At 47.0% G+C, this 16,213-nt stretch overlaps 1 protein-coding gene across 2 annotated transcripts in view; it reads left to right on the top strand.

The window, feature by feature from the left end:
• The window catches only part of arhgap17b (Rho GTPase activating protein 17b), a 55,982-nt gene that overhangs the window by 1,448 nt on the left and 38,321 nt on the right, over positions 1 to 16,213 (top strand). Inside the window, exons 2-3 of one of the 2 annotated variants that reach the window (XM_054750542.2) lie at positions 12,627 to 12,802; positions 15,255 to 15,294. In XM_054750542.2, coding sequence (XP_054606517.1) covers positions 12,780 to 12,802; positions 15,255 to 15,294 — 63 coding nt within the window. In that variant the 5' untranslated portion in view covers positions 12,627 to 12,779. The remainder of the gene's footprint in view (positions 1 to 12,626; positions 12,803 to 15,254; positions 15,295 to 16,213) is intronic. The other variant, XM_015945670.3, reaches the window with a different exon arrangement.

Below are 16,213 nucleotides of genomic sequence, written 5' to 3'. Positions count from 1 at the left end.
CTGTTGGATATAAACGTATATATAAGGTAACAATTTATAGAAGAGATGCACCAGTTCTAGTTTTGATGGCCTGTACCAATTTCCAGTTTTTGAACAGCTCTGATTTTGACTAATTACAATTTATAATTTAAACAAAAATCCAATAATGAATGGGAAACACTTAAACAAATGCCAAATTAGCTAAAAAATACAATTCTGGAAATTAAAACTTCCTAGAAATGTTATCAGTAGTGTGGATTACTGTAAAGTGTGTTCAGTTTGAAAAGGATTTGTTGTTGTTTTTATTCTGGGGACCTTATTTGACTGCACCATATACAGAAAGATACTCCATCATTGACCAAAAGGAACCTTCAAAGTAGGAATCCATAAATCACTTCATCCAGGGCAAAGTGGACATTTCAGTTTCTGCCATTGAAATGTTGGTTTCAGATAACAGAACGTGGATATCAGGAGCTCCATGGAGACGAATGGAAAAAGTGACATCCTCAGTGATAAACAAATATAAACAAAATTCCAGATAAAGAATTGAGGTTTTATTATATGCCATAATGGCTTTCCTTATTTACAGACATGCAGCCTTTTAAAAGTTCTCCTTTTTTAAGATTTAGTTTAATTTGTGAATATAAACACATTTCCTGATGACTCTGGAGATTAGCCCTTCCTTTGCCCTTCATCTTCACCCCATGAGACAGTCCAGCCCTTCTCCATCAGCCTCCACCTCTTACCCGATGTTTTCATCCATTACCGTCTATCAGTGAACAGATCAGCTCGTTTCCTCAAACCATAAGTCCGTCTGACTCTGTGGGGTTGGCCCATGGATTCCACACTGACTTTGAATCACGTGTTGTGCAAGAGCAGTAAAAATGTCTGCACACACACACACACACACACACACACACACACACACACACACACACACACACACACACACACACACACACACACACACACACACACACACACACACACACACACACACACACACACTGGATTATGAGTAGGTGAAGTTTAACATGCCAGAAATGCACAGGTGACATTTTGAAAAACCTCCTGTCAGCTTTTTGTTTTACGCAAAAATTGTTTTTTAGCCACAAATAACCACAATCATTGTTATAAATTTCTGAACAATAAAAACAAAAACTAAATGCCAATTGACCAAGTGCAATCCAAACTGGTTAGCAGCTCGCATCAGGTCAGTGTGCTTTGAATTGCGGCTTTGTGTTTGGCCCGTGAGTGGCAGAGCGGCGAGGGTTTCTGTGGAGTAAGCGTTTCTACGCTTGTCGACTGGCTGGAGGACCAGGACAGAGACGCGTTTCCACAAAAGAGGAAATAAGTAGGATTTACATATGACAACGGGAAGGATTGTGATTCATCTGCGTTTACAAATCTGTTCATTTGTGTTGAGGCTTCTGCAAAAGTCTAAGAGGAGTTTTAGTTGAATTTAGGTTAAATGTGTTTACATACTTCCATTTGCATAAAGCCTGTTTAATGTTCATTGGTGTTCTAGACTCCAGTAATGGATTTTCTTTATTTAGAGCAATAACTGCTGGCTTTAGCCAAGCGGTGCTTACGGCTCCACTGATCAATACTAACTCACTATTGATAGGAATCAGAATGGTGTAGCTTTTCTCCTTTGAGACGAGCCACTAAAGTCTGATGTGTAAGGTGATCGTACGGACTGATGTGAGCATTGATTGATATGACATAACAGCATGTTTACATTCCCGAGCGTGCAAAATAGACGGGTGTTTTGTTTCAAAAGACATACACTGTCCTTGTGGTTGCAGATAATAGAAAATGAAAAAGAAAATGCTTATTTGCTGTGCTACCAGCAAGCTAATGGTAAAAGAAAAATGCTTGTTTATAATATATTTTCATTCACTTTTTGTTATAAATATTATTATTGCCATTTTTCTTTAAATATCCTGATGCAATGTAAAAACTAAATATCCCACTTCCTCTGAGAACATAGCTGTAGGCCTACTGGCTGTAATTCATTGTAATTTTCTATAATTCTGCTAAAAATGTAAAAAAAAAAAAAAAATTCTAGTTTTGACCAAAATAGCTGCTGTTAGTCATTTTCTAATAAACAAAATCTGTTTTTAGGCAAAACAAAACAGAGCGGTTTGGACATAGAAGCTCTTTTTTTTATAGGCTATTAGTATGAATGCAGACAATACGCTAATGCTAGTTGCTAGCATAGTGGTGGGTGCTGTGTTAAAGAAACATTATCAACAATTTTCTTAGTGAAATCTTGTTTTTATCACAGTTTGCATTGTTACTTATTATATATTAATTATATATAAAAACACTTTATTTTTTATAATTTTTTTAAACAATTTTTTTATTGATTTTCTTCATTTGGGTACCAACACATATAATGAAAATATCGCCACTCAAAACATAAAAAAAGACAAGAGACAATAATGTGGCATAAATACACAAATAAACACAAACTTGAAAACATTGTGCCCAATACCAATTTTCATTTCCCTTCTGTTAGCAAACCCGAATTCATGGTATGTTTTAAGTAGAACAAAAATAAAGAAGGGAGTGAAATAAAGTGAAAAAAAGAAAAGAAAAAAGACATACACCCTATTTATATAAAGTGTTTTTTATGGCTTTAGAACGAATAAGCTATTTTACAAAAAATATGTTAGATAAATTTGATGAGATCTGGAAGTTATTTTTTGCTTTTTTGGAAACGGGTAATACAATGTGAAACAACAAAGTAATTTGATATTGTTAATGTATGCAGGGGGTGTATGTCTTTTTTCTTTTATTTTTTCACTTTATTTCACTCCCTTCTGTCAGGCTGATCAGACTGGATGAAGGAGACGAACAAGGTGAGACGTTTATCAGTTTTATTATTTCTCTGGTCGTATCTCGGTGAGGAAGAAACGATGACTGAGATGAGAAGCCGGTCACGGCGTCTTCCATATATAGCCTTGCTTGGCTGTGACGTGGAGGGAATCCCCGCGAGGAGCACGCTGGGAGCTCCCCACGAGGAGCATGTCGGGAGTTGTGGTCCAAAGGTCAGCCGGGAGATACCTGAGTCCTGACAGGACCCCCCGGTCCAGGGACGGCTCCAGAAGTCCCAGCGCGACCCCGGCGGACCCAGAAGTCAGAGATCAGGGAAGGGTCCAGGATGGACCGAGCCGGCTCCCAGGAGCGTTCCTCGGGGCCATAGTCCTTCCAGTCCACCAGGTACTGCCAGCCCCGACCCCTGCGGCGAGCGTCCAGGATGCGCCGGACGGTGTAGATAGGCTCACCGTCGAGGAAGCGGGCAGGAGGCGGCGCCGGAGCCGGAGGCGGGAGAAGGGAGGACTCCACGTAGGGCTTGAGCCGGGAGGTATGGAAGGTGGGATGGATGCGTAGAGTAGCCGGCAGCCGCAACCGGTACGTGACCGGGTTGATGACCCTTTGGATGGGGTATGGGCCGAGGAACCGAGGGGCGAGTTTCTTGGACCCGGCACGGACCCGAAGGTCAGCCGTGGACACCCAGACCTTGTCCCCAGGAACATAGGAGGGACCAGGACGGTGTCGACGGAGATGCTGGTGAGCATAGCTGGTGTTAGCTCTGGTTATGGAGGCTCGTGCTTTGATCCAGGCGCTCTTGCAGCGTCTCACCATGGCTTCCGCTGCCGGAACGGCGACCTCGGGTTCTTGGTGGGCAAAGACCGGGGGCTGGAAGCCATAGCAGACCTCGAAAGGGGACAGCCGAGTGGCAGATGAGGTGTGAAGATTGTGGGACAGCTCCGCCCAGAGGAGGTATTTAGGCCACTGCGAGGGTTGAGCCGAGACAAAACAACGAAGGTACTGACCCAGCTGTTGGTTAGCCCGCTCCGTCTGGCCATTGGTCTGCGGGTGGTAGCCTGAAGATAGACTGACCGATGCTCCCATCAGCCGACAGAAAGCTTTCCAGAACCGGGCCGTGAACTGGGGCCCCCGATCCGAGACCACGTCGACTGGGAACCCGTGGAGGCGCACCACGTTCTCCAGGAACAGTTCCGCTGTGCGTTGGGCTGAGGGGAGACCCGGAAGGGCGATGAAATGGACAGACTTGGAAAAGCGGTCCGTAACCGTCATGACAGTGTTGAGGTTATTGACCGGCGGGAGACCCTTGACGAAGTCCAGCCCCACGTGGGACCAGGGGCGGCTGGGCACCGGAAGAGGTCGGAGGGCACCAGCCGAGGCCTGGTTGGGGTTCTTGGAGCGGGCACAGACGTCACAGGCGCTGGTGTATTCTTTCACATCCCTCGCCATGCCTGGCCACCAGAGGGCTCGCTGGAGGAATTTAAGAGTTCTGGAGAAACCAGCGTGGCCAGACAGGCGTGATGAGTGGGCCCAGGACAACGCCTCGCTGCGACAGGCCGTGGGGACATAGAGGCGACCCGCGGGGGTCTCTGGAGGCGCGGGGTCGTCCCGGAGGGCATTCTGGATAGCTTCCTCCAACGGCCACCTCAGTTGGCCCAGGAAGCGGTGTTCCGGGAGGATTGGCGCTGGCTCGGACGAGGGCGTGGAGTGGGTGAATTGGCGGGAGAGGGCGTCCGCCTTCTGGTTCTTGGCTCCCGGGCGGTAGGCGAGATGGAAGTCGTAGGGTTCAAAGAAGAGGGCCCAGCGAGCCTGGCGAGGGTTAAGCTGCTTGGCAGATTTAATGTGGGTCAGGTTCTGATGGTCAGTCCAGATCGTGAAAGGCCGAGTGGTGCCCAGAAGCCACTGCCTCCATTCCTCCAATGCCCATTTTATGGCCAGTAACTCACGGTCGCCCACACCGTACTTCTGCTGGGTGGTGGAAAACTTCCTGGAGAAGTAGGCGCAGGGATGGAGCCTGTCGTCGGGCCCGCCTTGAGACAGGATGGCGCCGGCGCCGACGTCAGAGGCGTCGACCTCGACCACAAAGTGAACTGCAGGATCTGGATGGCGGAGGATCGGGGCCGAGGTAAAGCGGGTGACCAGGTGGCGGAAGGCCCGAATGGCGTCGGGAGTTAGACGAAACAGCTGGCCAGGGGAGCCTGGTCGAGTGAGAGAGGTGAGAGGGGCTACGAGGGTGCTATAGTTCTTTATAAAACAGCGGTAAAAGTTGCAGAAACCCAGAAAACTCTGCAGTTGTTTCAGGCTGGTTGGCAAGGGCCAGTCCTTCACCGCCTGGATTTTCTGAGGGTCCATGGTTATCCCTTCGTCCGAGATCATGTAGCCCAGGAAGGATATGGACTGCTGATGGAAGGAGCATTTCTCGGGTTTACAGTACAGGTTGTGGTCCAGGAGCCGGGTCAGGACGGCGCGAACATGATGGATGTGTTCGGCCTCGGATTTGGAGTAGATCAGTATATCGTCCAGATAGGCGAACACCCACCGTCCCAGCATGTCGCGGAGGACATCATTAATGAGACGTTGGAAGACAGCAGGGCTATTGCATAGTCCGAAGGGCATAACCAGGTACTCCCAGTGGCCGGTGGGTGTTATGAACGCGGTCTTCCACTCATCCCCGGCCTGTATACGGACCAGATTGTAGGCGCTCCGGAGATCCAGTTTCGTAAAGATCCGTGCCTGGGAGATGGCATCCAGAGCGGTAGTGAGGAGCGGCAGAGGATGGCGGTCCTTGACCGTGATCTTGTTCAGACCCCGATAGTCTATGCAGGGGCGAAGATCGCCTTCCTTTTTCTTCACGAAGAAGAAGCCAGCGGCACCCGGAGAGGAGGAGGGTCGGATGAACCCCTGCTGGAGGGCCTGGGCGATGTATTCTTCCATCGCTTTGGTCTCGGGAGGCGCGAGAGAGAAAAGGCGCCCGCGGGGAGGACTGGTTCCGGGTAGCAGCTTGATCTCCATATCATATTGCCGGTGAGGTGGCAGGGAGGTGGCGCGCCGCTTGTCGAACACCGCGGCCAGGTCCCGATAGGGCAGCGGCAGGTGGGGCGGTGTGGAGCCGGGGCCCCCGTCCGGAAGACCCGCCGAGGATGGAGGAGGAACGAGGTGGGTCTGGCACGAGGTCCCCCAGCCCAACAGGCGGTTCTGGGACCAGGAAATATGAGGGTCGTGGAGACGGAGCCAGGGGAACCCCAGGATTAGAGGGGAAGAGGGAGCAGAGATGACCAGGAAATGGAGGGTCTCCTGGTGGCCTTGGGTGATCATACGGAGTGACTGGGTTCGGTCTCGGACTGGGTAGGGTTGGAGAGGCCTACCGTCCACCGAGGTCACTGGTATAACTCTCTCCAGGGGTTGTAGGGGGATCCGTAGGCGTTTTGCCAGATCTAGGTCCATGAAATTGTCCGCGGCCCCCGAGTCCACCAATGCGTTTACGTGGAGTGAGGCCTCACCATGGAGGAGGGTGACAGGAATAAGGAGACGTTTAGTAGCGACAGGGGTAGAAGAAGACCCAGACTGAGCGACCCCAATACTCAGTGGGGCCCCCCGTTTCCCGATCGTAGCGGGCAGTCCAGGCGTCGGTGGTCGGGAGAGCCACAGTAGGCACAGAGGCCCTTGCGCCACCGTCGTTGTCTCTCCTCGGGGGGAAGGTGGCCGAGCTGCATGGGCTCCTCCGCCAGCATGGGTACAGGAGCTGGCGTGGGTGAACGAGGGCGAGGCACCGGCGTCCTGGGTGGACGCGTGGATAACTTGGGTCGAACCAGAACCCGCTGGTCGATGCGCAGCGCCAGATCAACCACCTCATCCAGGGTCTGAGGCAGCTCCCTTCCCGCCAACTCATCACGGATGTAGGGTGCCAGCCCCTCCAGGAAGGCGGCCCTCAGAGCGGAGTCATTGCACTGCAGCTTGGCGGAGATGGTGCGAAACTCCGACGCATACGCGCACACCGAGCGTTCTCGCTGGCGGAGTTTGAGAAGGCGTGTCTCTGCTCCCACTTCGCTGCTGGGGGGAACAAAGGTCTTCTGGAGAGCGGACACAAACGCAGCATAGTCGTTGCAGGCAGGGGATTTGGAATTGTAAAGCGCAGCAGCCCACTCCGCGGCGCGTCCGGAGAGCAGGGAGGTGAGAAGCGCCACTCGGGAGCGCGCAGATGGGTAGCGTCCAGGTTGGCACTCGAACTGCATGTCCAGCGTGGCGAGCAGACCATCGGGGCTCCCCGTCTCCCCGTTCCACCTCTCCGGCAGGCTGAAGTGGGGCTCCTCCCTAGGAGCAGAGCGGGTTGGCTGCTGGAGTGCAGCGATCTGTTGCTGCTGATCGTTTGCCTGTTGTTGGAGAGCCGTGAGAGCCGTGGATAGACGCAGGGTGTGGTCGGACAAGGAGTTCACCTTGGTGTTGAGCTGATCTACCATGGAACGCAGCTGCACGTTCTCGTGGCGGAGACGATCGATCTCCGTCGAATCTACTCGGATCTCAGTCATCCTGTCAGGCTGATCAGACTGGATGAAGGAGACGAACAAGGTGAGACGTTTATCAGTTTTATTATTTCTCTGGTCGTATCTCGGTGAGGAAGAAACGATGACTGAGATGAGAAGCCGGTCACGGCGTCTTCCATATATAGCCTTGCTTGGCTGTGACGTGGAGGGAATCCCCGCGAGGAGCACGCTGGGAGCTCCCCACGAGGAGCATGTCGGGAGTTGTGGTCCAAAGGTCAGCCGGGAGATACCTGAGTCCTGACACCTTCTTTATTTTTGTTCTACTTCAAACATACCATGAATTCGGGTTTGCTAACAGAAGGGAAATGAAAATTGTTATTGGGCACATTGTTTTCAAGTTTGTGTTTATTTGTATATTTATGCCACATAATTGTCTCTTGTCTTTTTTTATGTTTTGAGTGGAGATACTTTCATTATATGTGTTGGTACCCATGCTCTCTTGACATTTGATTGCAGCATCTAACTGCCTTCAGGCAAACTGCTGCCTCTCGGGACTGAACTGATCCATTGGAGGATCAGGCTAAGCTCGGCCAGACGCTCAGGAAGCACTTCAGCTAATGTTTTAGAGATTAATTGTTCTTTATTGTCAGCAGGATTTCTGAGGTAGAAATTTGCTGAAAACCATCAAAAAAAGATATATTTGCAACTATAAACAACATTTATGTAACACTAACTTGATATTTGAAGCAAGAAATCAACAAATCACTGATGCTAACAGGTGCTGGTATGCTAACACATCACCACAGCGGTCCTTTAACACGATTGTCAGTAAAGCCATTTTAGTGGAACAAAGCTTGAGAAAATCATCAAATAAACACATCAATACATTTATTTTCATGACTCAGCTATGATAGGGAGCCTAAGTCCCCTCCCCTTCCGGTCAGCTCATGGGTTAGTGGAAGAACGAAAATATGAATGCAAGTCAACGCGGCTAAAAATGCTCTTTTCTAATCCCCTTTGCCTTACGCCATGGATCACACATATGTTGGACTGCAATTTAAATGAAAAGTAATGATGGGTGTACTTTCAGATTTATCAGCTTGTAAAAGTTTGTAATTAACATGACTACACACTAGAAATCGGCACGTCGCATATGTGACATCACCACTTAATCTCCTCTCCCCTAACATCATTTCTACCAACCAAATGACCAGATTTATGGTGGCTCTTTCCTCCTGCGGGAAGTTTGCTCAACTTACAGCCCTTTTTCCACAGTTTTCTCCATGTCTGGTTCGACGACATCACTTTCATGAAGCGCATTTGTAGTCCTGGACTTATTTTCACACAAAACCTAAAATACCCCCCCCCCCGGTTCGAAAATAAGCTCGTTCTTTCTTTGTATCAAAATGTGCCTTTAAAATTCACGGACATCATATGTGAAATCCATGGCACAAAACAAGCAGAATTAGAAAATAGCGTTTTTATCCCTGTTGTCTTGCATACATTTTTTCGTTTTTCCAGGGTTAGGAAGTGGTCTGGAAGTAGATGGGCGTTAGGCTCCCTATTAAGCTTAGAGTGTGTCACATCTAAAATAGTCAGAGTGGAAACAAGTTCTATACATGCTCTGTTCCCAGTCTTCCTGACAGATGCATCCTACAGATAAAATCTGCTATCTTTGGCAGATATCAGTTTGCATAAATCTGTTATGATGTAATATCATATCACCTGCTCCATAATCAGGAGAAAACTGGTCATCAGCAGTTTCTAGTGGTGCATCTCTGTTCAAACACGCAGCGTTTTCATTACCTCAAAGTGAGCGAGAACCATTACATATCCCTCTTTCATTATGTCGCACCCTCATACTGCTATTTTGGCTTTGAACAAACAAAACAAAAATCGTATCCAGGTGAGAATATTTTCATTTTCATTTCATTTCATTTATTTATAAAGCCCCTTCTGCGACCAATGCAGACGCCCAAGGTGCTGAACACAACACAATAAAAACATAAAACCATCAGAATGAAATATAACAATCGTAAAACCAGCATAAAATCAATTAAAAGAGGAGAGTAAAAGCAAAAAATAAAATCCAGAAAAAGATTAAGAGGCCGGGGCATCGAAACTGGGTAAAATTTGCTAAACCTGAAAAGCCTTGACAAAAAAATGGGTCTTAAGGCGAGCCTTAAAAATCCCCAATGAGGGTGACTGACGCACCACCAAAGGCAACTGGTTCCAAAGTGCAGGCGCGAACACAGAGAACGCACGGTCCCCCCGTGACCTGCACTTAGTGCGTGGAACGATCAACAGCTCCCTGCCGGCCGAGCGAAGTGCCCGCGAGGGGGCATGCCTATGCAAAAGGTTCCCAAGATATGCTGGAGCAGTTCTATGTAAGGCCCTGTATGCCAGCACCAAGACCTTGAATTTTGCCCTGTATTGTACAGGCAGCCAATGAAGGGATGCCAACACAGGGGTGATATGCTCCCTGCGCCTAGTGCCTGTCACGAACCTAGCGGCTGAGTTTTGAACTAACTGCAAGCGTGCTACCGCACCCTGACTAAGGCCGGCATACAGTGCATTGCAGTAGTCGAGCCTTGAAAGAACAAAAGCATTTGTGTCTCTAGATGTACTCTGGACAGCAGGGGCTTAATTCTGGCTAGTCGGCGTAAGTAAAAAAAAAAACACGATCGCACAACCTGGTTGATTTGTGTGTCAAATTTTAGGGCTGAGTCCAGTTGCACTCCCAAATTTCTGATGATGGTCTTCATGTTGGATGCTAAAGGGCCCAGATTCACAGCATCGCATGGGCGTGTAGACATGCCAGGGCTAAGTACAATTACTTCAGTCTTGGCGTCATTCAAATGTAAAAAGTTTGTAGCCATCCAGGAGCGCACATCCTCGAAGGCATCTACAAGCTTTGATATTGATCCATCGACCCCCCGCTGAAGGGGGAGGTAGATCTGACAGGGGTGGACATTAACTTCAAAACCAACCGGCCAGCCGGGCCGGTAACTCTGAATATTTACCGGCCCCGCCAAGAATCTACCGGCCCCGCTGGTCAGCCGCCAAAACGAGTCAAAATAACAACTGAACCGTTTTAAATGTAATAAACCTTTATTTTGTACACATTCACAAACATAATAACGTATTCAAGTTTGAATTTGTTTGTTCCCTCAACAAAACACGATTTTGTCGTCGCATACTTCCGGCATACAACGCAGTACATCACCAACTCCGCTTTGCTGTACTCGAGCCATTGGCTGTGTTCGAAATGAGCCAGTTCTGTGCAGATTAGACCAGCGGTGATCGGCGAGCAGTGCATGCCGGTTTTGTGTCCGACTTGACGCTGACTTGCTCTGACGTCATGCATACGTAGGCAACGATAACCTCGTGAGATCAAGGCGGCCGCAGATTTTGGAGCAAGGCGCTGCAGTTGCTCTCCCTCAGCTGCAAAACCTAGAGGATGACGGGAAACGCCTGGCTCTCACCTGATCTAAGATCTGATTGGTTCACATTTTGATCCAAACATCCGGTGGTAGAACATGAAACGTTAGTTGGTCACATGTATTCTGTAAATCATGTTATGTTGATGATGACAACAATATAGGCCATAAAGAGAAATGCGTTTTGTTTTCTTTTGTCACGTTTCCTATGAGCACACTGAAGCTACAGCTGCTAACCTTTACTTATTATTACAGTCATGTTTTCATATAGAATATATGATATCCACAAGCACGTGAGGATGTGTTTCAGCTGCTAACAGGCACCAGAATTAAAATTGAAAATTGAACAAGTGTGAATGCTCACGCGATATCTTCATCCATCGTCACCCCCGAGCTACAAATCCAAGAGATTCAACTGGCAGAAACAACTGGTTCACACCATAGTCTCTCTCCCTCACACACACACACACACACACACACACACACACACACACACACACACACACACACACACACACACACACACACACACACACACACACACACACACACACACACACACACACACACACACACACACACGTAGAGGAAAAGAGCTGAGGAAATTGAGGACACCGGGTAGTTAAAAGAAAAACCACAGCGGAGCCGAGGCGCGCCTCGAATGGGGCGCGTCTGATCTGAACTGAGGAGCAGCGAGCAGCGGCCGGACTTCGTGAGCGATGCGCTTCGGGCGCTTCCGCGGCCGGTGTGTCCCCGGCGAAACGCCGGCTTTCAGCCACTCCCCCTGCTGCTTCCGTCTGTTTTCCAGGCGATGCGCAGCTCAACTCGAACACAGCCATTCTCTGCACCTCCCGTCTTCTTTAAACCGCCACGAATCATTTCACCTACGCACACGCTTCTCTGCTTCATACCGTTTCGAACTGTCTCGCTTCTCCTCACCAGTTTTAAAGCGTTTTGCCAGAGATTTCATCAAGAAATCCAATCCCTGTGGCGGCGGCATCTCCCTGCGTGCTTGTGTGTTTCTAGCGTGGTTCCACTTCGTCTTTAATAGTGAACTTATAGTTCACGTGACTATAACTAATCGCGCAGTACGTGCACGAATCGTACAAGTGCAGTAGGTGGCTAGAGGCGCGCAGGTTCACGTGCGCGAAACGAAAACGGCAGCTTCCTACAGGGCGGGGCCATGATGTAGGCGAAAGCCGGTGTGTAAATGACAAATAAGGCTTGGGCGCCACCCGGGCGGTAAGTCGTCATGTATTTACCGCCCGACGAGAAAATTTAGCGCCATTGGCGCTCGGGCGCTTTAACGGTCCACCCCTGATCTGACAGTCGTCAGCATAAAAATGAAAACGCATGCAGAACCGCCGAAGAAGATTCCCCAACGGTAGTAAGTAGTAGTAAGAAGTGGACCCAGTACAGACCCTTGTGGCACACCCCACTTGAGTCCCTTCCAGGTCGAGGAGGTTTCACCTATACTGACACAAAAGCTTCTGTCTGATAAGTAGGAGTGTAGCCATTGTAGGGCTGCACCGGTAATTCCCGCCCAATGTTGTAGCCGATCCAAAAGTATGTCATGATTGACCGTGTCAAAGGCCACAGACAAATCTAACATCAAAAGAATGACAGCATCCCCCCCGTCAAAGTGCAGTCTCGGTACGGTGACCTCCTCTGAACCCTGACTGAAAGATCTCCCAGAGTTCGTTAGTGTCTAAAAATGCAACCAGCTGTAAATATAGAGCTCCGGGAGTTGACGTCACTTCTCCCGGCATGCAACAGTTCAAATCGAAACGGCGCCATATTGGCACGCAGAAGCCCACAGCTGGTCTATTTGTTATTGTCAGAAAACTCAATCAGACAGGAAATATGGTAGATTCCTGTTGTGCCCCAGGATGAAGAACAGAAGCGGACGACATAAGGAATGAGCCATCTACAGGATTCCCCAAGATCCGGAGCGCCGCAAACGTTGGATCATTGTAATAAAACGTGCTAGTGACCGGGCTGAAATGAAGCTGTGGGATCCAGAGAGTAAAGGATTTCGCTTATGCAGCGACCACTTCCTATCAGGTACTAAAACCAACATTTCCTCAACTGTGTATGGTATTTATTTTAAATGCTTTTATTACGATTCTTAGTGGGCTTCGTAAACTTATTTTGGCGTGGCTTTTTCTGTCTTATTACTCATAGCAACAAGTAAACGTCACTTAAAACGTTTCCTCGTGAGTTCTGCGTGCTGCCGTCTACGTGTTTTATGATAAATGACTGATTGTGCTGTAAAGCGCCTTGGGGGGTTCCAGGACTCTAGAAGGTGCTATATCAAATACAGGCCATTTACCATTTACCATTTATCACAGCAATTAACCGGCTAAGCTGTATTTAATTTTTAAGCAATGGTTGATCAGTTGTCAGATCACACATAAAAAGCACTTTGGATTGCTATTATCTGTCTCACCGAGTCAGATCTCAGACAGATCCTGAGACGCTCCTGCCTGACATATTTATTTTATTCACGGAAAACAATCAAACTAGTGATTTCTCTTGGCGTTCAGTTTATACATTCAAACAGCACAGCACTCTATTTAAACTACTTACGTGTAAATCTGTTATTTGTCCATCCATTTTCATCCGCGTATCCGGAGTCGGGTTGCGGGGGCATGTAGCGTTGAGAGGCCCAGACTTCCCCCTCCCCAGCCACCTGAGCCAACTCCTCCGGGGGAATCCCAAGGGGTTCACCGGCCAGGTCCGGTAAGAAGTCCGCTCCGACAGCTTCTGGCATTTTTAAAACGTATCCCTGAGTCACGGTAAGGGTCGGAGATGTTTAGTCTATTTAATTCCTGACTATATGAAACGATTTCTTCGGTTTTAAAGAGTGAAGTAAACTCCGACGAAGTAAAATCCAAGCCGATCCCGTTCACGTTCATGTTTACATCTGTGTTTAGATTCTTTTACCTGCCAATATGGCATCTACTAACTGAGAGTCACGTGGGGTCCGGAGCTCTATAGGCCAGACTGGTATTTAAGATAAACAGTATATAAGGGGCCAGAACAGAAAAAGCCTCCTTAAGCATCCTTGGTGGAAGAGCATCATAAGGGGAACCAGAAGGTTTTTGCTTAGAAATGAGTTCCTCTAGCTCTGTCATAGATATAGTCTGGAAGACGGGCAGGTTTGCCCTAAGTGGCATAGGCTCCACAAAAACAGGAGTACGGCCTACAATAGCAGCCCGAATCATCGCTATCTTGTCCACAAAGTAGTGAACAAAATCCTCACATGTCCCGGCCATCGCAGCTGTGGACCTGGAGGCAGAAGTTGCAGTTTCCAGTACTGAATCAATTACCTTAAAAAGAGTGCATGGGTCATGAGAATTTGATTCCACAATGTTGGCATAATATCTGATCCTAGCCTGTCGTACCACTTCCTGGTCCTCTGTGCTGGTCTGCTTAATTCATCAATTTGCATTAAAAACTACAAAATTAGGAAAACCTATTCTTGTCAGCCTGAAGAAGATCTTTGCTTATTTTTTGTGCCAAATCAGGCAGAAAAAAAAAAAAACAAGAGTGAGGATATTTGAGTCCTGAATGAGGTCAGTCTTTATTTACTGTGTGTGTAAGATGTAACATGAAAATTGCATTGCGGTATAACTCCTGTCTGAATGTGGGTAATTGATCCCTGTGAGGTTCAGCTTCTCAGTGTGGGCTTTTGCTGCTGCTGAGACCGAGATCTGTGGGAAGTTGTGCCTGATACCAAACATCTTGGTGCTTATTGATAAAAAATGTTAAACAGCAAGCAAACTTACTCTGTTAACCTCAAATGCTCTTGTGATGATTTTAGACATTTTGACACTTTCACTGGAAATTTTGAAGTCCAGAACTTTTCTGCCAATGCCACAACAAATGTCCAAATTATGCCTGACATCAACAAACCTCATAGCAACTTAGCAGCTCTCAATATCACACACACACACACACACACACACACACACACACACACACACACACACACACACACACACACACACACACACACACACACCTGTTGCCATAACAAACACGGTGTAGCTGAGTCAGGGAGAAGAGTGCTTTCAGACAGGGTGGAGGAATCTGACAGGTTCCAAGTGGCCATTTGTGTGAACATGTTGAGTAAGTGTGCACAAATGGTGCACAACATTTCAGGATTAATGCTCATCTCTGTCTCTGTGGATACCCTACCACAATGATGTAATGGTGTGTATCATCTGCTGTTTCCCCGCTGCTAGCATGCTAAAGAATCTTTATCGAATCAGACAATGTGGCTGCATAAATCTGTCAAATATAAAACAAGTAAGTGTTTAAAGTATAATCCACCGGGATTATGTGTAACACTAAAATATGAGAAATCTGTGACTAAAAAAAGAGTTGAACTCATTTTGAGCTGTGAGAAAACACAGCAAACACACACTGAAAGACAGGTGTGTGTGTGTGATTCATGTGTTGAAGACATGTTTTCATCATTGTCTGATGTTTTCTGTGTTTTTATCAACAGGGCAGAGAAAACCGAGGTCCTGAGTGATGACCTCCTTCAGGTAAAGACCATATTTTTACTTCTGTCACCTCTAAATGTTTCTGTCAGAAATTATATTGAAACTTGACACTTTGACACAGATTTTTTAAAGGTGGAATTTATTTTGTCTTTTATTTTTTTAAAGTCAGAATTTTAGCAACTTCACCTTTATCCTAACATGAAATTTCACCTTGTTGATTTTAAAACATTTAGAACAAAAAGGGAACAATTAAAGAATATTTCTAGGTAATGTTGTCTTTTTGTGCAGCTTCATTTTTTAATGCACGTTCAACACATCATACACTGTAACCAGTTTTTTTCCATGTTTTATGATCATTTTTAAAATTATTTTGTAAATTCGTGTAAGCACTGTTGTGGTTATTAGCCAACAAATAATGTGTAAGCTTTACTTACTCGTTGGATTCATCAATAAAATTCGTAAATATGGAAATATTTACCAATTTATTACGTAATTAGGATATCCGTGGATATGCCTCGGGGCACCACCTCTTCTTACAGGGGAAAAATGAATCCAAACCTCTATCAATCTGTCTAAAGTTCGTAAAATTCTTTTAACGAGCAGCGGTCATATTCTATCCAACACAGACAAATTCACTTGAGACAAAACTTAATTGGCAATAACATTTATTGACTAATACAATCACCTTAGCTCCTTCAAAGCGCTAGCCAATCAATTTCAACCAACTGATTTTATCAAACAAACAACAAGCAATGAAACCATGGAATGATAATGTGAAGTAACAACCTAATCAGACCGGTGGGGAAGATGGTGATGTGATCAGGCAGAGATAGCTGATTACCAAACTGGAGGGAGTTTTGAAAAAAAAATGGCGGATCCTTTGTTTGGCTGAACCAAGGATCGAACTGTGTGTGTGTGTGATTTTAGCTTGTCTTCCCAAACACGCACGATCAGTGATCAG

This window comes from Nothobranchius furzeri, chromosome 12 (assembly GCF_043380555.1).
Source record: "Nothobranchius furzeri strain GRZ-AD chromosome 12, NfurGRZ-RIMD1, whole genome shotgun sequence".
In the NCBI taxonomy this organism is placed as follows: Eukaryota; Metazoa; Chordata; class Actinopteri; order Cyprinodontiformes; family Nothobranchiidae; genus Nothobranchius; species Nothobranchius furzeri.
The sequence above is the reverse complement of the archived record's forward strand: the minus strand, read 5'-3'. Positions and strand labels throughout refer to the sequence as shown.